The 26,456-nt window shown below is 39.7% G+C and overlaps 2 protein-coding genes across 2 annotated transcripts in view; both read left to right on the top strand.

The window, feature by feature from the left end:
* TMED10 (transmembrane p24 trafficking protein 10) overlaps positions 1–13,693 on the top strand; it is a 34,761-nt gene extending 21,068 nt beyond the window's left edge. The window contains exons 3-5 of the mRNA XM_086319626.1: positions 2,480–2,553; positions 9,555–9,681; positions 10,123–13,693. Coding sequence (XP_086175752.1) covers positions 2,480–2,553; positions 9,555–9,681; positions 10,123–10,244 — 323 coding nt within the window. The 3' untranslated portion in view covers positions 10,245–13,693. The remainder of the gene's footprint in view (positions 1–2,479; positions 2,554–9,554; positions 9,682–10,122) is intronic.
* A 4,737-nt stretch (positions 13,694–18,430) lies between these two features.
* The window catches only part of NEK9 (NIMA related kinase 9), a 37,254-nt gene continuing 29,228 nt past the window's right edge, over positions 18,431–26,456 (top strand). The window contains exons 1-5 of the mRNA XM_086319620.1: positions 18,431–18,806; positions 21,069–21,246; positions 23,138–23,193; positions 23,739–23,809; positions 25,009–25,114. Coding sequence (XP_086175746.1) covers positions 18,588–18,806; positions 21,069–21,246; positions 23,138–23,193; positions 23,739–23,809; positions 25,009–25,114 — 630 coding nt within the window. The 5' untranslated portion in view covers positions 18,431–18,587. The remainder of the gene's footprint in view (positions 18,807–21,068; positions 21,247–23,137; positions 23,194–23,738; positions 23,810–25,008; positions 25,115–26,456) is intronic.

A 26,456-nucleotide genomic window follows, 5' to 3' on the forward strand; every position in this document is an offset into this window, starting at 1 on the left:
TGAGTTCTTTGAAGGCAGAGATCTTTTGTTTTAAATTTCTTATATGCTGATGCCATGCATGTAAATGCCTAGGAACTAGTTTTAAACTGTGTGTGTCTATGTATAAACGTGTATACACACACATATTATAGTCAACACTCAATTTCTAGTTTTATTTGTGTTTATCCGTTTGTTTATTCAGATATGAAGACCTGATACCCTGTGGTCTTTGGAGCACCTTTTAAAAGATCGTCCATTTGCCAGGCAAATGCAAAGAGAGATTACTAACGGGTCTCAAAGGAGACCCTTTGGAGCCATGATGTCAACTAAGGGGATAGGCTGGCTATTCTGTGCAAGAAACTGTGTGTTCTGGACTCCGTGGTCTGTGGTTTTGTGGTTTCACTTGTATTTGAATAATGCTAAAGCTATGCTGTGACAGATTGTGGGAGAAGTCTGTTAGGAGAGTATCTTGATCATTTGGAGCAGATGGAGCTATGAGCTGCTTGGATTTCACTTTTAAATGAGGAAAAAGAAGCAAAAAATTTGGATTTGGGAGAAGACACCTCTCTGAGGGTCCCTTTTTGTTTTGCTTTCTTTTGTTCTTGGAAACCTAATTAGTTTAATGCTCAGAAGGGATCTGTGATTTGGCTTAGTTTCTTTTTTTTTTTTCCCCTAGTATTTATTTTGGAGAAGGGAATGGCAGCCCACTCCAGTGTTCTTGCCTGGAGAATCCCAAGGACGGGGGAGCCTGGTGGGCTGCTGTCTGTGGGGTCACACTGAGTCGGACATGACTGAAGTGATTAGCAGTATTTATTTATTCATTTGACTGGGCCTTAGTTTTGGAATCTTCAGTCTTTGTTGCAGCATGTGGACTTCCTAGTGGTGGCATGTGAACTCCTAGTGGTAGCATGCGGGATCTAGTTCCCTGACCAGGGATCACACCCGGGGCCCCTGTGTTGGGACTGCAGAGCCTTAGTCACTGGACCACCAGGACTTAGTTTCTTGACCCTACCTGTTGAGTCTTACTTTATTGCTTTCAACTTGACCTGTCCGGTTTATGCAAAAGAACGTCTTTACTGTCTTTTAAACATGCTACCCTCTTTTCTTCCTTCCTGGTTATTTATTTTTGGTTGTGCTGGATCTTTGTTGCTGCTTGCAGGTTTTCCCTAGTTGAGGCAAGTGGGGGCTACTTTTTAGTTGTGGTGGGCGGCTTCTTATCCACTGTACCACCAGGGAAGTCCTCCATTCCTTTCAATAGCTGAGTCTTTGCCCATGTGTTCCCTTCTGCCTAGATACTTTATCTGCATTCAGGTGTTGTCCACAGCTAATCTCTTCCCTCTTCTAACCTTTGCTCAATAGCCAGGATTATCTAAACTGTTTTTGGTTTTGTTTTTTCCTTAAAGTTTTAGACTGCTTTGTATTTTCACTATGCTGTTCTGCATACTTGTGTCTTAGATGCCCATCAGATTATGTGAAGGCAGAGATTGCAGTCACCACCACGGTCCTAGCGCCCTGTGAGTTCTCAGTGAGTTGTTTTTTGAATTGACGTTTCAGAAAATCTCCAGTGTTTCTCAGGGTACAGTACCGTTCTGTACGGCTTATGGTCTCAGGAACCACAGTGCTTAAGTGGCACTGTTTCCCAGAACTCCTGATTTCATGCAGGTAGTTGTTAGTTTTATAAGTAATCGGGTGAATTCCACAGGATGAGTACTGAGCAGTTTTCTGGGGCTCTTTGCCATCTTTCCCTTTCTCCTGCTTGATAAGAGTAGAATTCCTTTTGATCAGATTACCATTTCTCATGGGAACGTTGCTCTGTTGGTCCTACTATATCCCAAATGGACTTTTCTGTTTCTAAGAAGTATCCCTGAGAATTGTATTCTTACTATTAAGTTTCTTCTTGGGCTCCTCTAAGGGCTTTGTGGGGATAGTCCTGTACCATTTTATTTACCTATTGAAATGGCCTTACATTGACCAAAACTTTTGAAATAAGTGGAATAGTAGACAAATCCTGTGTACTTTTCAGTACTCGTATTTGTGTTAAGTAATCCAAGCTTAGCATATACTAGTAATCCTTCTCTCAGAATTTCACAGGCCGACTTTTTTCGGATGTGGAGCTGTGCCTGTGCAGCCTGCGTGGGTGCCCACCGCCTGCTGGTCTGTGCGCCGCAGTGGGTTTTCTAACCCAGCGAGCCTGTGTATGCTCTCCTCTCCTGTTCTGCTCCTGTTCTGCCAGCTGCAGCATCGTGTGTCCTGCTCCCTCAGAGATGTTTGCCAGCAGCATGTTCTTGTCGCTTTCCGGCACCCCACACACATAGAGGCTTTGTCTGGAATGCTTGTGATTTTTAACCAAAGCCAGGAATTTTCTGCAGCTGAGTAGGGGGAGGAGTTGCGACTGTTTCCCTCTATTGAGAGGGTAGGGGTTAGGGAGAGGGAGGGTGGGTGGGTGATTTCCCGGAATTTTAAATATTCCTCACAATGAAGCCTTTGATTTCTTTCTCAGGAACAGGGCGGATACCTGACCAACTCGTGATCCTAGACATGAAGCATGGAGTGGAAGCGAAAAATTATGAAGAGGTGCGTCCTGCCTAACAGCCAGTGGAGGCAGTAGCTCGCCGCCCCTGTGAGGCTTCCGTGACCCAGTCAGGCCAACAGGCTGTGCTTTGCCCAGAAGGCTGTGGTTTTCTCAGCAGTCATGTGACAGCCAGCTTGATATAAAAAAGTTGTGTTAACAGCCTTGAACAATAATTCTGGCTGTGCTGTCAGCCAATTGACTGGACCAAGCGTCCCGTAGAAATGTTGGTGTGATAAAACACTCAAGCACATGCCAGCAGTGCTCTCAAGACAGAAACCAGATATATACTTAGAATTTCTAAAAGCTAGAATTCATTAATGTTGATGTTCAAGGTTAAGAAAAGTGATTTTTTTTAATTCCTATGGTTTTTATTCCCAGACTGACAGCTATGTATGTATTCAGTCCTGTTTAGATTTGAACAATTGTGTTGTCTTTGAGAAACACAATAATCAAAAGTAGCTTTTAATTAAAATAATTTCAAATTTTTCAAAAAGAGAGCAAGATGGAAGGAAAAAAACTACAAGAGACTTGAAGTTTTGCTGACAGCATGTATTGTAGAGAATAAAAATAGGCGTTTATTTGGGTGGTGGGGAGCTGGAAGTGTGCTTAGAATAAGGGGAGGGGAACTGGGCTCTTTTAATCTATTGTGAGAGACTCTGGGGGCATCACAGCTTCTTTAAATGAAGAGCACCTGTGAAAACCACAAGACCTATTTAAGCCTGGAGGATTGATCTTTACAGAAAGATAAGAGTTTTCTTACCGAGGTCAGTCTCTTTATGAAAGTACCTGAAGGCATATAGAAGAGATGGGCTACAGGAAGTGTAAATGGATTCTGAAGAATGTAAACTGAATAAACAAAGGAAAGCTGTTTTAAGTGATTTTAAGAGAATTTTCTAGGAATGGTGGAACAGGAGAGGTTATTCTGTCTTTGGTCAGAATTTGGAAAGGAAATACCCTAAAACGGAAGAGGATTGGAAGCCAGTGGCTGGCTCTGCAGCAGGAAGTCGTACTACAGTACTTGTGGCTCTCCAGGTCTTTCCTCTTTTTTCTTAGTTCATGTGTTCAATTGAACAAAACTAGACTGAATTATTTGTCAGTAAATCGGAGCAAGTGATGCAGTTGTGAATGGAAGGCAATTCCTGATAGAGACTTTAGTTGGCTTGTTTCTGTCTCCAGGCTAGTTTAATTAAAAGAAATAAAGCCAAGAGCTTTTTTGTTCAGTGAACTTAAGAGTAAATTGAAAAATCCTTTTACACTTTTATGAGTCAGAGGAATCCTAATTGTATTTAGTAAGTTAAAGCACTGTTATATGATATAAAACACTAAGAAAAATGTTGTATTATTATGAGGTTGAAGAATAGGTAAAAGAATTTACAGTTTTTGAATACTGCTGCTATATTCTCACCCTCAGATTAGATACTAGACATAGCTGCTGCTTCTCTGAAACGGACAGTACTATTCTGAGTTGACATACACAATAAGGTGGACATCACCACTGTATAGCATTTTAGAACCCCATGCCCCTGTACCTCCTGGAATTTCCATCATCCTTGGACTTTGTTGACACTAGGAAAGGGCCTTTATCTTTCCTGACCTTTTACTTAACCCAAGAGGGGAATCCCTAGCAGAAAGGAAACCACGGTGCTTCCTTTGCTGCTTCCTGCTTCAGCAGTCTGGCACGTCCTAAGCCTTTCTTTACGCACATGGTTACAACACAGCTCAAAATTCTCTTTCTTAACCAAGAAACTCCTCCCATTACTTTCTTCGGTGACCTACCTCCCCACTCCCCCACCCCTCAGTCAAAAAGCAGATCAAACTGAGACGGAGGATGACATGTGATGATGACACAGGCCAAAGACCAAAGCCCTTTTCTCAGGACAAAGCTAGGCCGGCTCCTTGAACCTTGCTCAGAAATGGCTGTTTAGTTGTCGCTGGTCCAGTGCCTGTGACAGGAACATGGATGATAGAAGCGCTTGCTGTGTAGTTTACCACCAGAGAGCACTGGGCATTAATAGAGGTTTTGAGGCATTTAACTTCAGGCCCTGGGGGCGAGGGCAAGGCTTTATCTCCAGAGGATTGGGGCCCTTCAGCATCACTGTTTGGATTCAGGAAGGTGGTATGTTTCTTCTAATGTTTTTTCACATCAAACGTCTGTCTCCCTCACATTTGTGGACTTCATAATTCTGAAATCCCACATGGTCCTGTACAATTAAGTAGTAATCATTGTCTAAACACCTGGACAGAGTACCACACTACCTACCAAATTGTTATGGAGGTTTAGTTAACGCATGTGAATTGCTGTGTAAACAAATGTAATTTGTTTACAAATGACAAATGTAAGGTGACATTATTTGAAGGCAGAATGGTTGACATTTTGTAAAGAAATAAGTTTTGTAGTTTGAAATCTTTAAATAGAATGCATATTTCCTCCGAAATAAAACATTTTTAATTCCCTCCAATAGATTTTAAGGATCTCTCACCACTATTTTTTGCCCCTAAAAGGGTCCCATTTTCATAGGATCAGTATGTGAATTGAGCCATTTCTTTTTAGTGTGTGGTCTGTGAGCTAGAACAGCTGTTTGCAGAGACTTATTATCTAATCTTACAGTTGTGGGAATGAAGGCAGTTATCCCACCAGGAAGGAGCTGTCTGACATATCCTCTAACTCGCTGGGCTGTGTATGTCCCTTCTTGCTTAGATGTCAGTATTTTCAGCACAACTAAAATCATGTTTTGCCTGAAGGTTCTATTAGTATGCCATTTGCTACCAACAGATACACCAAAAACGCAGTTGCGCTTTTTGAAGCATCAGCTGCAGCCTTTTCAAAAGCTCTGTTTCTCTGAATGCCCTCATGAAGGAGGAACTCTGGTTCTACATACTAGATCCAAAAGCCCTTTCTTTACATAGCTTAAATAAATAACATGGGTAAGCTACTTGACACATAGGCGATCAGTTCAGTAGATTTTAGCTCCCTTCTCCTGCCCTGCCTAGAAGCTGCCACACGGCTATGACAGAGTGAATAGGATCTTTCTAAATTTCATTCATTTAGTCCTAAGATTGGCAGTCTTTTCTGGACTTATTTTGGCATGTCGTTGACCTTCTGACCTTCGTTGAAGAATCCTGTAATCCATATGCCCTCGTGCAAAAGAAGACTTGGCTTTGGGTGTAAGTCTATCTTCATTGTCTTGATTGTGTTAAGACTGGCTGGTTTCCTCTTTTATTGCTATGCTTCTAAAATTTGCAGGGGTTGAGGATGTGGGTATGGAGATAACAGTCATTTGCCTGAATCTGGCTCTCCTCGTGAAGCTTCTGTCTTGAGTTTCTCAAAGTTCCACCAAGGGAAAGAATCCAGTGATTCCCTAGAGGCTGGTTCCACACGTGTGTTTCAAGAAACAGTCTTTCAGATTTACCACCTCCCTTGCTATAATTACATAGAACTCTGAACTCTTCAGAATTCAAATCATCATTAGAGGAATGGAAGATTTGGGTGTAGGTTAAGGGTAACTGTACAGTTATTTGGGAGGTATTGTAGATGCGTAGGGAAAGCGTTTTCAAACAGTACCTCCCACTACAGATGAGAGTGATAGATATTGTGGTAGAGAAAACTTTCTCCTAGGCAGTGGGCCTGGTGAAAGTGAATGCTGAGTGACAGTTGATGCTCTTAACATTGAAGAAGCACTTGCTTCAGGGGACCAGCAGCACTTAATATCTGCTGTAGGAAGTTGACTCCTTAAAGAAGGCATAGAATGGACATAACGGGTCAGCTTCAAGTACGTGCCGTGTATCAGGCATGTGGGACGACACAGGGTATATATCATTCTGATGCTGTGCGTTCAAGGTCCAAACTAGTGGGGGGAAGGATAAAAAGCAAAACAACGTGGATATGACAGTGTTACGAGTGTTAATTGTGTGGTAGTCTCAGTGTTGTGGGGCTTTAGAGAAGAGGGAATCAGTGTGGACAGTAGTGGTTAAAGGAGACTTCATGGTAAGGCTGGAAAGATAGGTGGGATTTGGATACACTGAATATGTATGTGCTTGGAAGTCAGGGATTCGTTTTTGCTTACATTTTATAGCAGAGCTTTGCAGTTTTGATGCTAAATAAATGCTTTGGTGACCCTGAATAGGGAGTCATGAGACTATGGTACTGGAGGTCTTGGTCTTGCACTCAGAGGACTGAGTAACTTTATGAAATTGTCAGTTTCCTCATTTGTAAAATGAAGTCTCTTTTAGCCCTGGTATTTATTTAATGGTTAAATGCAGCCTAAAAGGGGAATGCTACCTCCTAGTGGAGAACCTGTGAAATAGGCTTTTGCTTTTATCAAACTTGGCAAAACACACGTCCTCTTTCTAATCATGGAAGAGAAAAGTAGACTAGAATAATAATGGCCTGCCTCCATGAAACAGGTTTAATTTCACATTCTTAAAGACTCTGTGAACATTAAATCAGATGTTTAGAGTAGCAGAACAGTCAGTAGGGATATTGATAGAGGTTTTCTTGTTAGCTCTTTGTACTGATGTTCATCCCACTCAGAAGTCTGGAGATAATTTACTGAATTAAAGACAGGATTGAGTAGGGATTTCATTGGGGAAATGAGATTCAACTTGGATGATATGTTATGAATAGAAGTATAGAGTCTAGAGTAGGATCTATACCAGAAAAGGGGTTAGGAAATTGAATGATTAAACAGTGGCCCGTGTACCATATGGAATACTGTGCAGCAGTTAAGAAGAATGGGGTAAATCTATAAGCACTGAAGTGTTTAGAAAGATTTTATTAAATAAAAAAAGGAAGCCATAGAACAACATATACATTATGGTCACATTTATAGATACGTTTTTAATTATATATTTCCTTTGTACATTTGTATACACGCAAAGGCATAAATAGTGTGTTATCTTCTATCAAAGTCTTGAAAGATCTATACTAAATTCATAACCAAAGTTATCTTTAGGGAGGAATGGGTGGATGTAGGGATTGAGGAGCTGTGAAGATGGGCCTTTTGTTTTTATTTTCTTTACTTCTGAATAATTTAAATTTTTTAGTAGGAGGAATATGTTTTTTGTGCAACTAAAAAATTAAGGAGGCACCAGAAAGGAAAAGGATTGCAAACAGGTTTAGGAGACTATCTACTAAGGCTGTTCTCACTACCAAATTTATTTTCATCCTGTCCTCCTGTTTTGGATCTTAGGCCTTTGGGCTATTGTTTCTTAACCCCAAAACAGGATAGGGATTTAGAAGTGTCTTTAAAGTGAATTTTAAGAATATTAGTTTCAGCTGGCAGAGAAAGGCACCGCCACAGTCTCGCTCCCAGCGCCTTTTGTACGTTTCTGTCTGCTTCTGCTTGTGCTTAGCTGTCCAGTCGTGTCCGACTCTGCGACCCCATGGACTGGAGCCCTTTCCAGACTTCTCTGTCTATGGTGATTCTCCAGGCAAGAATACTGGAGTGGACTGCCATGCCTTCCTCCAGGGGATCTTCCCGACCCAGGGATCAAACCCAGGTCTCTCACACAGCAGGGAGCAACCGTGGGAAGCTGAGCTACCAGGGAAGCCCAAGTTTCTATCTAGGGAGCCTTAAACCATTTACCTCTATAAAGACGTATCATGCTATTGCCTTATACTACCACATTCAAGAAGCTTTGGAGGGGAAAGCATATACCAGGAGGGAAAATGTTAAACAGGCTAAGGTTCAGCTTATTTAATTATGTGTCTTGTATCCTTTTCCTGGCGGGGGGGTTCTTTGCTCTCCATCTCTATGTGAGATCAATTAATAGATATGTATTGTAGGTTAATGGTAAAACCTGACATTTGTGTGTTCAGCTAGGAGTGTTAGCTCAATGTATTGACTATTGTGTAAATCTCATACCCAGTTAGCTTTACTCTGTTCTGCAGCTGTCGTGCCATTAACTCTACCCAGCCCTTTATAATTATGAGAAAATGTACATCCAGTGGAAGAACTTAGGTAGCTCATTACAAACCCATCACCATATTTTTAGGTACCTTAAATATAAAGTCAATTTTTATATCCCTACCTTAACAGTTTCTAGTTTTCTTTTTTTTTTTTTTAAATAACTTTGTCTTGTTCTTCAGTGAATAGAACATAAGAACACCCTCAAACTGTTCCCATTTACTTCACGTTAAGTGCTGTCAACATTTAACAAAGAAAGTACAAGAAAGTTTCATTGGACAAAAGAGAAGAAAAAGTAGGGAGTTATGTAGAGAATGTATAGGGAATAAAGAAGCAGATGGCAGAAATATTTTTTGAAGAATTCTCTGTGGTAGAAAATTAAGAGCAACTGGTACATGAGTTTTAAGATCTGGAAAGCTCTGATACTATATCCCCGTTTTTAAAGCAAATCATAATCTAAGATTGATAAGAAAAAACAAATAGAATAATGAAATCCTTGTTCTGGTCATATGTGCCTTCAGTTACTAGATGCTCTTAGAGGTTTCACAGTGGTCTGGGTTGAAAAAAGAAGCAAGTTTATTTCTCACACTCTGTATTCCTTAGCACACAGGGATATCCTTGGGGATTTATTTTGATAACTGGCATTGCAGTTTGAGTTACTATCTTAGTGCTATAGTTATCTGTACTCTCTCATTCCTGTGCATTCCCTATTGGGAATTTGGTATGTTCTCTTCTTAAAATCACATTTGACTAATACTATGATGCTCACACTTATGTCTAATAATATTGCTTATTTCTTAGACAAAAGTGAAATGGCAAGTAAAATGCTTTATTAAAGTCAGAAATCTTGGGAAATATAGCCTACCATATTATTAGTACTTCTAAGGAGGTTTTAATCAAAATTAAAGTATATAAAAAGTCTGAGATGGAAACAATCTAGAGAGTAGGGAAGGGAAGAAGCCCAAATTTTAAAATGTGTTAGAATGATGATGGATTTTAAGATCGGTGAAACTTTTAAAAAGACGCCTCTGTTACATGGTGCTCTTGAGCAGAACAATTTTTTTAGGGAATGGGTTCATAATTCCTTTCTTTTCCAGATTGCAAAAGTTGAGAAGCTCAAACCTTTGGAGGTGGAGCTACGACGCCTAGAAGACCTTTCAGAGTCTATTGTTAATGATTTTGCCTACATGAAGAAGCGAGAAGAGGAGATGCGCGATACCAATGGTGAGGGGAGGGCGACTCTTACTTCTCAGTGACTTACTTCTCAGCACCATAAAGGAGATAGGTCCCCATACTTTAAATTCTGGTGTACCCCTTTCTCAGTTTTACCAAAGGGCATTTTATGAAAGGGCAATTGCTCACTTCAGTGCTGTTGCTGTTACAGGTAAATGAGCCCTGTTTGATTTTCAAGGGAATAGCATTTTTTTCTGTAATAAGCAATTGATCATATCAGTCAGCTTAGTGTATCAAATTAATAGCACTAATCTTTGTAATTTTAACATTTATATATCAGATCAGATGAAAATTAAAGAAAAAACTATCTGAAGTCCTACTGTAAGGTTTAGGGGCAGAGTGAAGCTAATTAATTGCCTTTTCCCCTGGCCATTTAGCCTGTTGAGCCTCCTTCATTATATTTACACTGCTTTTTGTTTTGTTTTGTTTTAGAGTCCACGAACACTCGGGTCCTGTACTTCAGCATCTTTTCAATGTTCTGCCTCATTGGTCTGGCCACCTGGCAGGTCTTCTACCTGCGTCGCTTCTTCAAAGCCAAGAAGTTGATTGAGTAATAAAGCCCAGTCTCCTCCCACCTTGAATCTTAGCCAGCAGAACATCGCTGGGACGTGCCTGGCAAAAGACATCCTACCAACAGCACCATCAAGGCACCTTGGAGCTTTCTTGCCAGAACTGATCTCTTTGATGTGGGAGGACGTGGGTTACCACCTTCACCCAAGAAGTCAAAGAGGGACTTCTTTTTAACCTGGTAGGATTTGGACTGGTTTTGCAACAAGACTATTATTAGAGTCACCTATGACAAAAAACAGGGGTTACCTAGATAATGCCAAAGCCAGCATTTGTACTGGGTTTCCTCGTATGATCTGTTTGAACCATGTTTTCTTTCCTTCTCCCACTTGCTCACCAGCTTGGGCTTCCATTCTTCTTGTTTTACCAACATTTGTATGACCATGTTGAACTTGTTTCTTTCTGATTGTCCTCTTTGGATTTCTGTGTGACAACACCCTTAACTTTCTCTTGACCCTTAGCTGAAATGTTTAGTTAGCTTCTGGTGATACCTTTTCAGAATTTTATGTCTCTCAAAAGGGTGATGGCTGTGACACCTCATAGAAATGAGCTTTGAACTGTAGGTAGCTCTTAAAGAAAATTTCACTTTAGAGAATTAAAACATTTGTGCTCAGCTGCTTGAACTTTTCTCTTTTTGTGTATTTATGTGCGTTTAGTTCCATGCAGTTTTATCACATGTATGGATTTGTGTGACCACCACGAGATGCAGAACCATTTCATCACATGGATCCATTGTGGTTCCCTTTTATAGCTGCAGTCATCTCCTTCTGTAACCCCAAGCCCCAGCCTCTGGCAGCCACTAAGCTGTTCTCCATCTCTCTAATTTTGTCATTTCAAGAATGTTATATAAATGGAATCATACGGTATATATATACAACCTTTTGAGATTGACTTTTTTCACTCAGCATAATGCCCTTGAAATGTATCCAGGTTGTTGCATATGTGAGTAGTTTGTGTCTCTCTATTGCTTAGGGGTCTTCCGTGATGTGGGTGTACCCTGGTTTCACCAGTCACCTGTTGAAGGACATCAGTGTTGTTTTCAGTTTTGGGCCATTACTAATAAAACTGCTGTGAACATTCATGTACAGGTTTTTATGTGAACACAAATTTCATTTCTCTGGGATAAGTGCCCAAAAGAGCAGTTGCTGGGTTGTATGGTAAACACGTTTATTTTTGTAAGAAACCGTCCTCTTCTTTATCCAGAGTTACTGTGTCATTTTATGTTCCCACTAGCAATGTCTGACCAATCCAGTTTCTCAACATCCTCAGCAGTATTTGCTATTATTTTTTAAAAAGTTTTTTTAGTCATTCTGAGAGGCATGTGGTTTTAATTTGTATCTTCCTATTAGCAAATGGTGTTGAACATCTTTTCATGTGTTTATTTGCTATCTGTATATTTCTTCAGTGAAATATCTGTTCTTTTGCCCATTTTATGATTAGACTGTGTGTTCTTTTCACTACTGAGGCTTTTTTTTTTAATGAAGTATAGTTGATTCATGCTATTGAGTTTGAGAATTTCTTATATATCCTAGATACAAGTCCTTTGTCAGTTTTGTGGTTGCTTAAATTTTAACATAACTTCTACAGAAGAAAAAACAAGTAAAATTTGCCAAGTATTCTTACATGGTAAGTCACTGACTTTATTTCTGTTCTCATGTGTTCACGAGGAGATTAAGATATATGAAGTAAACACACCTAGAAGGATCATGAATCGAGTAAATACTTGAAAATATTTGTTGTAAAAGCAAAGCCAAGAATCGCTTTGGGACTTGTGCCTGCCTAAAGGCCAATACTAATATGAATAAGAGAAAGTGTGGGCACAAATGACTATGCTCATTGACAGTTAGTGACATATAATATCACTTGACATTTTCCCCACTTCTCCCAGTAAAGTGGGTGGGAGTTTGTCCTTTCTGTAATCTCTCTCTCTCTTTTTTTTAAGTCTACTGACTCTTACAGGGCTTGTCCCATTGCAATGACAAGAATTACAGGACTTAGGGCTGTGCAGCTTGCAGTTAAGCAGCAGCATATTAGAATTAACAGAACACTGTTGTGATGACCTGGATAAAGTACCAAGGGGGAAGTGGGGCAAATTATGTTGCTAAAATCTCAGCCTGTTCTGTTAATGTTCCAGCTACTGTAAACACAAAAGGCTTTTCATCCTCTCTTGACTCCCTGTATGAATTCTTGGACTTCCCAGATTGCTCAGTGGTAAAGAATACACCTACTAATGCAGGAGACATGGGTTCCATCCCTGGGTCAGGAAGATCCCTTGGAGAAGGAAATGGCAACCCACTCCAGTGTTCTTGCCTAGGAAATCCCATGGATAAAGTCTGAGCCTGGTGGGCGACAGTCCATGGAGTCGCAAAGAGTCAGACAGGACTCAGCAACTGAGCACACACTCAATGAATTCCTCCCTTGTGGCACGGAAGTGGTTCTTTCATCAGTTTGTGTAACACTGCCATCTGCTGTTGAAAAATAGGTACTGCTTCTGAGAACCTGACCAAATCTCACCACAAGGGCAACAGTGTTTAGTTTCAGTGAAAGTCGCTCAGTTGTGTCCGACTGTTTGTAACCCCATGGACTATACAGTATGGAATTTTCCATGCCAGAATACTGGAGTGGGTAGCCATTCTCTTCTCCAGGGGTTCTTCCCAACCCAGGGATCGAACCCAGGTCTCCTGCATTGCAGGCAGATTCTTTACCAGCTGAGCCATCAGGGACACCCCATAAGAGCAACAGATGTTGAGAAAGTCTGTGGTATTACTTATACTAAACAACAGAGGATACATCCAAACAGGTTGAGAATAACCCAACCTGTGAGTTAAGCTCCATCTTCAGACATTTAAAGGTGAAATTCTGTTTCGTACCATTGGCCAAACAAGATCCTCGTTTCCAACTGGTGCCTTTTCCCTTTTTAGAAGCAATGAAAGCTGCTCCATTGGTTACAGTCTTCTGACAAAGTGTCAAAGAAGAAAATAGGAGAGGAAAATATTTTATTTTGCTAATGTTTTGTTCCCAAACGTGACTGTGAAACTGAAATTCTTTCACGTCCTTTCTTTTCCTTATGTTAAGACTGCCAAGTTGGACATTTGTGCTTTGGGTTTAACGTTCATTGATATTACACTTTGATTTGATCTGAAAAGTAAAATTATTTGCTTTTGATAAAAGACTAGTGCAAGAGCAAATCAACTTTAAAAACAAGGATGTTATCTGTTTTCCTCCATTTGGGGATCTGTGGTTCAACACAGTCTAAATTACTGATCAGAGTGATAGTTTTAAGTATGCTTTGTTATATCATTGTCATAAGCCCATCATAAGCTGTTTTTCTGTTTGTTTAATGGAAAGAGGCATGTGGGATTTATACAGATTCACTTGTAAGTGTTGGATTGGGATTTTTGTGTAAATTTTCTCAAATAAAGGCTAGCAGAAACCATTTTAGGTGTATTTTTCTGTTACTCATGAGTATCTCTTTGTCTGGATTGGCAATAATTCCTCCATATTCCTCAGTATTAAAACTATGGCAAATTATATGTGACAAATTAGAGGAAAAAATACTTGTACTCCAGATGGATAAAGTTTATGTGAGCTAGCAAAAGTTCATTATACTTAATTTGTAAATGTATAACTATATAATATGTATATTAAAATAATATTCTTAATTCAGAAAGACTAAATAGGGTTCTGTAAGCCAGGAATTCTCTGTAGCTTCTCTGTTTTAGAAACTGCTGTTGAAGTTATTCCTACAGAGTCTTCTTCCTTTCCTTCCATTCTTAAAATACCCCTCCTAATTTAGAAACTCTAGGACTTATTTTTTTGGACCATCACATCTATGTAAAATGCTACTCCAACAGGTAAAGGCAAGATCATCTTTCCTTTTACTTGCAGTTGCGTATTTTCTGTAAAGCTTCTTATTAAGAGTCAATGTGAAGCGCTTTACACATTGACTAGCTAGCCTCCTATTTAGCCTCTTTCTCTATTCCTCAAAAAAAGTTAATAAGTCAGTGAATCTCTAGCTTATAAAGTAGTGGTTCTTAACATTTGAAATACTTTAGAAAATGTCTCATTTCTCCCTGATACTTTAGAGAACATAAATAGTGAAGGCAGCAAAATGTTTAAGTGTGAATTTAAATAAATTTAAATTTAAATGTAACTGTCTCAGCAGTATCATATTTGTTAAATGGTTGTGCATGTTCTGCAAATTATTATCTATTCAGTCTGCTACAATCTCCTATAGCATAAGCCCCATGAATAATATAAATTTTTCTAGTACCACATTTAAAAAGTATAAAGGAACATGGCATTTTTTATTTTATAATTTTTATTGAAGTATAGTTGATTTGCAGTATTGTGTTTTTTGCTGTACAGCAAGGTGAATCAGTTATACACTTACATAAATCCACCCTTTTTTAGATTCTTTTCCCAAATAGGTCACTAGGTGTACTGAGTTCCCTATGCTATATGATAGGTTCTTCTTAGTTATCTATTTTATACATAGCAGTGTGTATATGTCAATCCCAATCTCCCAATTTATCCCTCCTCTGCTTTCCCCCTTGATAACTATAAGTTTGTTTTCTGTATCTGTGACTATTTGTTTTGTAAATAGGTTTGGTTGTACCACTTTTTTTAGATCCCACATATAAGCGATAGCGTATTTGTCTTTGACTTACTTCACTTAGTATGACAATCTCTAGGTCCATCCAAGTCACTGCAGATGACATTATTTTGTTCTTTAGATGGCTGAATTTCCATTGTATATTGTAATATTCCACTGTGGTATCTGTGTGCCACATTTTCTTTATCCATTCATCTGTTAATGAATATTTAGGTTGTTTTCATGTCTTGGCTATTATAAATAGTGTATAATACTGTCTAATGGATCCAAAATAGAATTTCAACATAAAATTCAATATAGAAATGTAAAAATGACTGAGATGTCTAACGTTCTTTTTTCCTTATAGTCTTTGAAATCTGGTGTGCATTTTACAGCATGTCTTATTCAGACTAGCCATAATTCAAGTGGTCGCTAGTGGCGACCATATTGAACAACAAAGCTATAGACTTTGCTAAGTACTTTGGCAATTTATTCACTTGTTAAGATATAAAATGGAAATACCAGTTTTTACCAAAAGCATTTTAAAATCAGTTATACCTTCAAAATGTTGAGTATTTCTGGGCTTATGTGTATTCAAAAGTCAGATATTTAGTTTCATTTATATCTGATGTAATGAAGTGCCGAGCTTGAGTTTCTGTTTTGTATTGTCTAAGATGGAAAGGGACATTTGTTAAGCTTTTATCTATGTATTATAACCAGAATAATTCACAATATCAGGCTAACCAAGTTATAGAATACTATTTGCACACTGCAAACTTTTAGTTTCCACACAAAGAAAAGTGAATTTTTAAGCTTTGGCTGAAACCTATTCAGCTTCTCTGAATGCAAGTCAGTACTTTTAGCTATAAGCAATTGTTTTTTCCATGCAACTCAAAAATTTATTGATCATCTGTTTAATGTGCTGAAGTAAACTCTGGAGTAGACCCAGATAAAAAAGAAGCAATACCTGTCCTTAAAGTGCTTTCTAATTCATAGGAGGAAGTAGATGGGATGGCTTCTGTCCAGCATGATCTCCATGCGTGCTTTAGCCACCACTGACTTAACATTGTGGATGTTAAGGAAGCTTTCACTAACCCAGCTAGTTTGTCTTGCAAAGATGCCCCTCCTAAACACCTTTCTAGAAGATTGTACTTTCCTTATAATAGCACTTAGACACCGTTGTAATTGCCTGGTTGTTTATCTGTTTAGATGGACTGTAAGCTCCAGGAGAAGAGGAACCATGTTTATTTTGTCCTCTGTTATAACCCAGCGCCTGGCACAAGGTGGTACTTAATGTTTGCTGGATGAATGAATTGAAAATTGAAAACTATGTACAGTCTAGAACCCTGGAATGAAACCAATAAAAAATCTAACAGGGTGTTATCTGTCAGGCATTTTGGTTTAAGAGATGTACATATGCAATAACAATGACCTGATATTCTTTCAACAAATAAAGTTTAGGCTTGTTATATCAAGCACTTTTCTAGGCACTGATGATACATAGTTGTGAACAAGAGGGCAAAATCCAGGCTCTCGTGGAGCTTATGTTCTAATGAATGGAGGTAGTCAAAGCAAACAATAAATAAGACATCAATTTTAAAGATAAACATTGTGAAGAAAATGAGTGATGTGATCTGGCAGGAGAACTGTGTTACTTTGGATCAGATTGGATGTGAAAAAGAGGTTTGCTTAAATACAAGCACAGTATAAGCAGACCATCATAAAGTCTGGTACACTAATAGAAAAAATGGATCCAGATCAAGAAAGACAAAAGTCCCTCCTATTCAGACCCAATGTGGAATGTTACACAGAGTGTAGGATATCATACTTTAAAAGGAACAGTGATGAACTCGAGAGAGGTCAGAGGAGCGTGAGCTCGTTAGCTCACACCCCTCACCCCATTCTACCCATTCTCTTCCTCCTATGTTGGCTGTCACTATCCACCTACTTAAAAACCTAGATGCAAGTCTCCTGTACTCAGATTTGCTTCACCAACCATATCCCAACTGATCACAAAGTTCTAAATGTTTCTCAGATGGATTTCTTAAATCTGGCCCCCCTCCCCACTTACACTGATAGCACCTGAGTGCCTGTCTCTAGGCCTCTTGTCTTTATCTTCCATGTTGTCATCAGTTCTTTGTAAAGTATAGCTTTGGTCTTATGCAAGATGCCCTTATTATTTATTATCTGTGCTGGGCACATGAAAAAAGACTCATTAATTATGCTATGGGGAAAAGCATAATTGGGACTCCCCCCAGCAAATCAGGACATACAGAGACACAGATCATGTACTCCTTTGCTTAAAAATGTCCAGTATTTTCCATTGCCCACAGGAAATGTCAAATTCTATATAAATAAATATTTGAGGCCTTGTCTTCTCCTTCTGTCCCACAAATATCATGATCTCCATCTACATGATCTCTTAGCCCCCAAATATCCTGCTCTCTGAAAGAGATCCCGGGCCTTGTTGTGGGCTTTGACTTCCAGCTCCCCTCAATGGCTATGTAACATACAGTAGGTTACTTAACCCCCTATCTCAGTTCCTTTTGCAGAATGGGAATACTATGAGGATTAAATGGAATGACACATGGAGAGAAAACCTTTAGCATAGTGCCAGGAACATTATAATGAATGTTAGCTGTTATCTCTGTAGGTCAATAATTCCCATAACTTACGACTAAAAAGTTATCTTAGCGATGTAAAGTTGCTCAAGGCACATAACTGATGGAACACGCTTTTCCACTGTATTGCAATTCTGTTAGTGACTTGAGGGCTTTGCAGATTCCCCACCTCCGATTACAGTATCTGGCACTTATGGCATGAAGAATGTTGCATGAGATCATCAGGTGGTCAAAGATTTGGAAATACACTTGGAAGAATGTGAAATCTGGAAAGAGAGGAGTGAGTGTCAGGAGAGTTGACTTCAAATATTCTCTAAGTTGTGTGGAAGACAGGGACCCAGGGTAGTTCTGGAAGAAATAATTGGGCCCACTAACAGATGACAGGAGGCAAGAATTTTCCGCTGGGAGAGGGAAGGGAGGTGAGGTAAACGGGAGACCTAAGAGACACAGTTCAGTCCCTGGGTTTGGGAAGATACCCACTCCAGTATTCCCGCCTGGAGAATCCCATGGACAGAGGAGCCAGGCAGGCTACAGTCCATGGGGTCACAAACAATCGGACACCACTGCGACTTAACGCGCACGCAAAAATATCTTTGCTGTAACAATTCTCTAAAACAGAGCGCTGTGCAACGCTAGGAAGGGCTGCTTCCCCCAGTCACTGCCCTTGAGATAGCCCTGGCGCCAAGATGAGACTGGACGACCTCTGGACCTCAAAACTGTCTGGGCACCGGGCTAGGAATCAGGGCAGGGGTCTATAGACCCGAGGAGGACGCCCTTGCCCCTGCGGGAGCCATCTGGTCCCATTCGGTCTCCACCGGGCGCCGCCAACCCCTGCCCAGAGCCTCGTTTTCCCGGCCCGCCTGGAGGGAAAGAAGTCCCCCGCGCCGGGGCTTAAAGGAACCACCAGCAAAAGAGGAAACCCCGCCGGGCCGGAAGCACCCAGAACTGCTTCCGGGCCAAGGGGGAAGGAGCCGCCATGGAACCTAGCGGGGTGGCGGGGCTGACGGGGCCGCGGGGCTGACGGGGCAGTGGGCCGGCGTCTGAAGCGGGAGAGGCGCAGCGCCGCCAGCGCCACCGGGGACACTCAGGCTGGTCCCGTCCCCGCCGCCGCCGCCATGTCGGTGCTGGGCGAGTACGAGCGACACTGCGACTCCCTCAATTCGGACTTTGGGAGCGAGTCCGGGGGTGGCGGAGACTCGGGCCCGGGGCCCAGCGCCGGTCCGGTGCCGCGAGCCGGTGGCGGCGCGGCGGAGCAGGAGGAGCTGCACTACATCCCCATCCGTGTGCTGGGCCGCGGCGCCTTCGGGGAGGCCACGCTGTACCGCCGCACCGAGGTAGCGGCCCTGCTCTCCCCCGCCTCTTCCTCGCTCAGCGATCGGGTCCCGCAGGGGTGTCTGTCTTGGGGTCCTCACCGCTCCTGTACTAGGAGTTCGTAACAGCACTGGTTTTTCTAACCGGTCGTTTTTGTTTACCATGGGGACTGAGCAAAGAATTGAACCTTCTCTGAGCCTTAGTTTTCCCGTCTGTAAATTGGAGTTAGAAATAGCAACGTACCTTAAAAGTAATATTTTTTAAGATTATTTTGAGCATCGAAGGAGGATACTGTGGAGACTGTGAGTTAGAGTAGTATATGAATTGGGAGTATTGTCAAAACTTCCTTTCATGCCGTACGTCTCTCCAAGGAAGAGGTGGAGAAGTGGGGACAGCTTCAAAATTCCCACATCCGCGGCAGCTCCACTGGCTTTGCCAAATTAAGCTCAGATACGAACACTCGGGGATTTTTCTTGAAGGTCATTGGTAAGATTGTAGCGTGTGGGCTTCTTCATCAGTGATGATCCAGCAGCGTTTATGCCTGGGAAATACTTTTTTCTTTTTTGGTATATTTTAAACCATTCGTTCTTAACTTCAGGAGGGATAAAGGACTTCTTTGAGAACTTAATGTAAAGGTACCTTCCCGCCTATCCATTATTGCACACATACAAATCCTTTGAAGAGATTTTTGGATTGCTGCTCCCCAGTTCAGAATGTATACTGATTAAAACCTTAGAGTGGGGAGTCTACTTTCAAAATTGATCATGAACTTTGATCACTAAAGTCTTAAAACTCTAGTTTCAGAATAGTTAAGCATCAGTGTGGGGTTGCTGAAGATGAGATTCTATCAGTGATCTGTCCGCAGGTGTGGTGTGTGTTCCAACTACTTTTAAGTCTGAAAAATGGATGAGGAGCGAGGTGGTTGCAAGATTAATGTATTATGAGTTATTGTTAGTATTCTCATGAGAATGAGATAAGCTTTGGTATTCCTATTTTTATAGTTGAAGAAACTAAGGTAGTATATTTAAGTGACTTGCTCACTTAAATTAGAAGCAAATCCTGGGCTGGAATGGAGGGTCACATCTGCTTGTCCATGCCTTTCCATGATTATTGTGTTGAACTTGATTACCAAGGTTGTTTTAAGTTAAGTCTGATTATGCTTTCCCCAGAATTGGATAGCATTATCCATAACATCAAATGTTTATTACTTTTGTGAGTTTACAGGTGTTTAATTAGAAGCAGATTTTTCCCTCAAGAAGCATATATTTCAGTGGGAAGACATGTTAGTCTTGTTAGTAACAAGACATGTTAGTCTTGTTAGTAACAAATAGCATTTAAGTTGTATGTGTATATAAGTGTAAAAGAATGGACAAATATTTCAGTGGAAGGGAATTAAGAGAGTGCACAGTAGAAGGTTTATTGATCTTTTGCTCAAGTTTCAAAGGCCCAGCACAGCCATCCTAAAGGACAGGGAGGGTTATTTAGGTGGGGATGCTTCTGAGCTGGGGAACAACATCAGTAAATTAGAGGTGTTATAAAATGGAGTGAATATTAGGAGCTGCAGGTAAGTCTTCATGAATAGAAGAAAACATGTGATAACATAAAATTGCAGGAGAAACAGAGTCACAGAACGTGACAGAGTAAGGAAAGTGAACTCAGAGCCCTTCAGTTCAGTTCAGTCATTCAGTCATGTCCGACTCTTTGTGACCCCATGAATCGCAGCACGCCAGGCCTCCCTGTCCATCACCAACTCCCGGAGTTCACTCAAACTCACGACCATCGAGTCAGAGCCCTTAGACATGACTTATTCTTATCTAGAAAGAATAAATGAAAATCATTAGAGAAATCTATATAAAGTTAGAGGCAATTTTAACATGTCTATTTTATAAGAAATGTCAGCCATAGCTAACCACTCTCCAGTTCTCTGTTTTTCCAGTAGTCTAACCATACTACAGTTCTCATCATGATTAGCAGTCTTTCATAATGTCCCTCAATAGAAACTCTGAGATCTACCTGCATCCCATATTTTTACCTGGAATTGACATTATGTAAATTAAAGGTAGAAAGAACATAACATTTTAATGCTTTCCCTAGACCTGCAGTAGATTTTGATGCTCAATTGTATGCAGAATTTTTTAAGTCTCTTCATGTTTTATTTAAAGGAGGAAAAGGAGTCAGTTTCTGCCCATCTAGGAAGTTTTCTTTCTAGGCTCAAGAGATCCGGGTGTGGATTCATTCTCTGCCAGACTCGAGGAAAGCACGATACCTCTGTTGCTGTGTTATAGGATGACTCATTGGTCGTGTGGAAGGAAGTTGATTTGACCCGACTCTCTGAGAAGGAACGTCGTGATGCCTTGAATGAGATTGTTATTCTGGCGCTGCTGCAGCATGACAACATTATTGCCTACTACAATCACTTCATGGACAATACCACCCTGCTGATTGAGCTGGAATATTGTAATGGTAAGGTAGAATTCAGTGGGACTTCCTCCAGCAAGGCATTCCTTTACTTATACTTACCTTGAGGGGGAGAGAAAAATAAGATCCATATTGACAAAGAATAAGAACTTTAAATGGACTGCTGGAGTTTAAGAGAAATAGTTCAGGCCCTGAAGAGTTTTGAAGTGATCTACAAAATTGAGGGGAGGGATTTTCCTCCTGCATACTCAAATTTTGCTTTGTGATGATAATTCCATCTTCAAATTATTTGTTCAGTTGAATTTTACACTCATTTTTCAAGGTTTTTTTCCCTTATGAAATGACAGGCATTAGAAGCATAGCATGGTTTGACACTTGATAGTGAAATCTTGTAGGTGATATTTATTTATAATGATTTTAGCTAAAGCTGTCCTACTGAAAGGTGGTCTAAAGACCATAGCTGACTGAAAATGATTTCTTTGAACCCTTTGCTTGTTTTTTAAAAAACAACTGTATAGCCTATTTGTTAAAAAATAGACCCTGAACCCATATCCTAAGCTTCACTACTTTTTAATCTCTGTTATCTTGCACAGACTACTTCTCTGTGCCTCAGCCTCCTCATCTTAAATAAGTTTGCTAATAAGCAGTAGATACCTCCTAGGGTTATTGTATTAAATGAATATATAAAGCCCCAGCAACTTTGACATTTCTATTTTATGGGAAAGGGAACTATTTTACAGTAGTTCTTGATATGTAGCAAATTTTTGATAGATTTTGTACTATTATCATTATTACCTAAGAGAACGCCCAAAGCCCATTCTTGAGCTGAATGCTAAAATGGTCCAAGCATATTCTTCATTTAAATCTCTTAAGAGAAAGCTCCTAGATTTGTCATTTCTTTGCTAGATTCTTGTGTATCGTGATTGTTTTCAACCCTAAATGTATGAAATTATATTAGAGATTTTTGAAGTAGCAGAGGCCTCTTAACTTCCTTTGTGGTTAGGAGGACCTAGAACGGATGGTACATTCAAACTTTTGAGTTACTAAATTGTGAAGAAGTTGTGAAACTTAACTAGGACTACAGTGTAAGTTATAGCTTCAGATAGGAAATAAAACGAACCATCATCATTTGCCGTCTGTGTTACCTGATAATAAAGAGGAGAAGGAAATTCAGACTTACTCTGAAGGAATGAGTTAGTAAAGGGAGTAATAATTGAAAGCAATCTAGAGTCTACCCTAAATTTTGGGAAACCTTTTCAGTGTGAAGTGGAAAGAAAAAGAAGTTGATGGTGATATGTACCTATCTTTGTAAAACATCGCCTCACAGGTATAACCCAAATCTTCTAATAGACTGTGGAAGTTGTTACCGAAATATTGCAGATTCCTTCAATAGGAGTTTTGGAAAAGAAAGTCATCGATTTTGAAGACTTTCAAAGTACTTTCATAAATTAGGGTACTAGAGAAATGGTCTTTATTTTTATCTTTTCTAAAAATATTGTGCTTCCTGTTTTCATACTGAATCTCTTCTATTAGGGAGGGGAATCTTTGGAGAATATTTCAGATATAGTCCTGGACAGATGGGAAGTTTTGTACCCATGTGAAGAGCTGGAAGGAAGAGGGGATATCTTTTAAAAGGAAGCAGAACGAGGTGACTTGGTGGTAAAGAATCCACCTGCCAATGCAGGAGATGTGGGTTTGATCCCTGGGTCAGGAAGACCCCCTGGAGGAGGAAATCCAACCTACTCCAGTATTCTTGCCTGGAGAAGCCCATGAACAGAGGAGCCTGGCGGGATACAGTCCATGGGGTCTCAGAGTCAGATATAACTGAGCACGCACACAGTCATGCAGAATATTTTACTTGCTGTGCCACCTGTTAAAATCCCAGTAGCTTTGATCTCTGTTAAGCAATTCAAACCTGTTTCTTATTTAATTGCAGGAGGGAACCTGTATGATAAAATCCTTCGTCAGAAGGACAAGTTGTTTGAGGAAGAGGTAATTCATATTTCTGTGAAAGGAAGCTAGAATTGTATTGTGATTCTTGCATTCTGGTTCTGTATTTACTCTTCCAACAATGAAGAGTGTTTTTTTTCCTTTTGTTCATACTCCTTCCAGGCTCTGATTGATATTCATGAGAAAGGAAACCTCTAACAAGGAAGCTGTCTATAGCTGCTTCCTAAACGGTTTACCTCCACATCATGATTCTCTATGGGCTTTCTTTCCCGGTTCTATTACTGCATACTGGTATGCCCAGTTTTCTCTACCTTTGCATTCTTCCTGGATTTCTTTCCACAAGTCTGCTTCACCATACTATATTTTATAACAACATTCAAACTATTTTATGATAATCTGCTGGTTTTTTTTTTTACCCCTACCACTTTTCTTTGCCTACTCAACCTACAAGCAAGAAATGTCAAGTCATGTTGAATCATAACCTATAGTTGCAGTTTTCTTTGTTGCGTGTGTGTGTGCGTGTGTTTATTTAAATGGTATTTTTTTGTTTGTTTCCAGTCCAAGTATAATTTATTTTTTCTCTGCAGATGGTGGTATGGTACCTATTTCAGATTGTTTCAGCTGTGAGCTGTATCCATAAAGCTGGGATCCTTCATAGGTAATGAGTGAAAGAATATGTGATGGATTCTTTTCTATCAATCCAACCCCCACCTTGGGTACCTCCCATCAGCTCTATTATTTTTTTGATTAAACAGTCAAAGCTTTTCCGTTGATAATGATTTAGGAAGGAAAGAGTGAGTAATGAGGGGCGTTACCTTCGCTTCCTGAAGTTAAACTGTTTGTGATCTAGGAAGAGTCTCAATAGCTTAGTACTACTCAGTCATCTCTTTATTTTAGAGGTGAGTTCATTAATTCATCAGTACAGACTAGAAGGCCACTATAAAAGTTGTATTAGACTGGTTGGAATTCACAGTAAATGTTTTCTCCGAGCAATAAAATTGGCATTTGTTTTTAATTTAAGTAAAAAGCTTATTCATTGTTTTACAATTAATTATGCAGTTTTACCAGATCTTGACCAGGGAGAAACAGCTTTCTATTCACTTCTAGCTATAGGAGAGAACCTTTATAAGAACATTTCCACTTCATTATACCCTTAAATGAATCATGGACTACTGCTAGAGATTAATATTAATACACTAGTTTTCTTTTTTATTGGTTTGTCCATTTAACATATAGTTCTTGATAGTTGTTGAGTGGCTACAGTTGTATAGTGTTTTATTTTTGAAAATTATCAAAAATATTGTTCTGATTTTTTCACATCTTTCAATAAAGGAAGGCACAGTGTGAACCAGGCACAGTTTATTTGTATTACACATGGTCGGTTCATCTTTAGAAAGATAGCTGGTGATTTTATTTAGGTGATCTGTATTGGCCGATGTGCTTCTCTTGCCTTAACAGATTTGAAACTTTGACACAACTCAGTGTTAAAATTGCCTGGATATCACTTAATTCAAGGCACCAGTGGTAATTGAAGAGGCAGTGCACCTTATAGGAATTACTTAGGGCACTTTTTATTTTTTTAATCTGACCTTTCAACTTTTTCTAATAACTTCAGTTTTGGGGGGGATGTGCCTGTGCTGTGAATCCCTGGAGGATGAAGTAATTCTCTGCCTCTACTTCCCCAAGTTCCCTTCTCAGTGTTAAAATGTATGAGAAAGTAATGAACACTCTTTTGGATCCTATAACAGCCTGAACAGTGGTAACACACTCTTTTATTTTGTACTAATCTTGGGTGGGAAGGTAGATGAGATAAAACAGTTTAGTGTATGGGTTTAATATACAGCATTTTTTTCCCAGGGATATAAAGACATTAAATATTTTTCTGACCAAGGCAAACCTGATAAAACTTGGAGATTACGGCCTAGCAAAGAAACTGAATTCTGAGTATTCCATGGCTGAGACGGTAAGTATGTGTTATCATTAACTTAGTTGGGCTTTTTTTATTTTTTAATTTTTTTTTTAAATTTGGTGGTGCCATACAGCATGAGGGACTTTAAGTAAAGTCCTAATAACCACTGGACCACCAGGGAATTCCCCCTTGACTTTTTTTTTTCTTTTCCTTTCTTGCATCTTGAGATATAACTATACCCCCTAAATCTTGCATGCTTTTTCTCGATGTTTTTGCAAGTTCTTCATACTTATAAAGCAAGTCTTTTATAAGTCATGCTTATAAAAGGAGTCTTTTTCCTGGACCCACTAACAGGTATTTACCTGCTCAGGTGTTTTTAAGAGCCATTGTCCGTATAACAGCTCAAACATCATTGCCCTTTCCAACCCTAACTAAAGACATTTCTAAAAGCAATACAATGCTTTACCATTTTTTCCAGCTTAGGATCTTTAGTAGATCTCACTTTATCTCTCTTTTAATGTTTTGAGCTTCGAATGTTAGATGTCTCTTGTTGTGTTTCCTTTGAATTTTTTCTGGTTCAGAAACCCTGTGTTACAAAAATAAAGGCTGATGCCCAAAAAACAATCTCACCCTTAATATACACAGTCTGCACCACAGGGCTCCCTTCTCACCTGATCCTATGAAAGACCATTGGTAAGGAGTAGACATAAATTGATCTCTGATGATAGTGAGCTGATCCTTTTAGGACTTAAAAAACCCAATTATTACTCTTCTGGTTTCACAGTGCTCTGTCAGAACTTGAAAATGTAAGTTACTAATATTAATTTTGTCCTGATTTTTTTAAATAATATTGAGATATCCCTGCAAGCAAGCTAGAAACATCCAAGGATACGGATAGCCAGGGTTGGGAGTCTGCTTCAGGGACTCAGTCTGCTTGTATGATGTTGCTGTATTGAGTTTCTGAGGAAGTAGTCATGCCCTTGCATGGATTTTTCTCATCAAGAATAACCCAATAAAATAAATGCCATGTAAGCCGTCTGAAAATTGCTTTGCTTTCCTTATTAAAGATGGCTGTCAGTGTTATTAGAATTTCTTAGGTACTCATTGTCTCTCATCTTGGGAGAGACATGACCTGCATTCAGGACGTTTATTTCCTTCCAACACATTCTTGAACTCAGAAGATCTTTTTGAATTTGGAAGAAGTTCACTATGTTAGTGTTACAGATGTTAAATTGAGTTGTTCACAGAGTTTCACTACTGTGTGTTTAGTTAGAACTTTTAAACCCCTTTATTCAGTTACCATCTTCTGCTACCCGTTTTTGTATTTTTTTTTTTTTTCCATTGGTGAACTTTTACCAAGTATGCTTTTTTCAAGCCTCTGAAGTCTTCAGTGGTC

Source organism: Bos grunniens, chromosome 10 (assembly GCF_055505025.1).
Source record: "Bos grunniens cultivar Pamir isolate PY7600 chromosome 10, Bosgru_T2T1.0, whole genome shotgun sequence".
Lineage (NCBI taxonomy): Eukaryota > Metazoa > Chordata > Mammalia > Artiodactyla > Bovidae > Bos > Bos grunniens.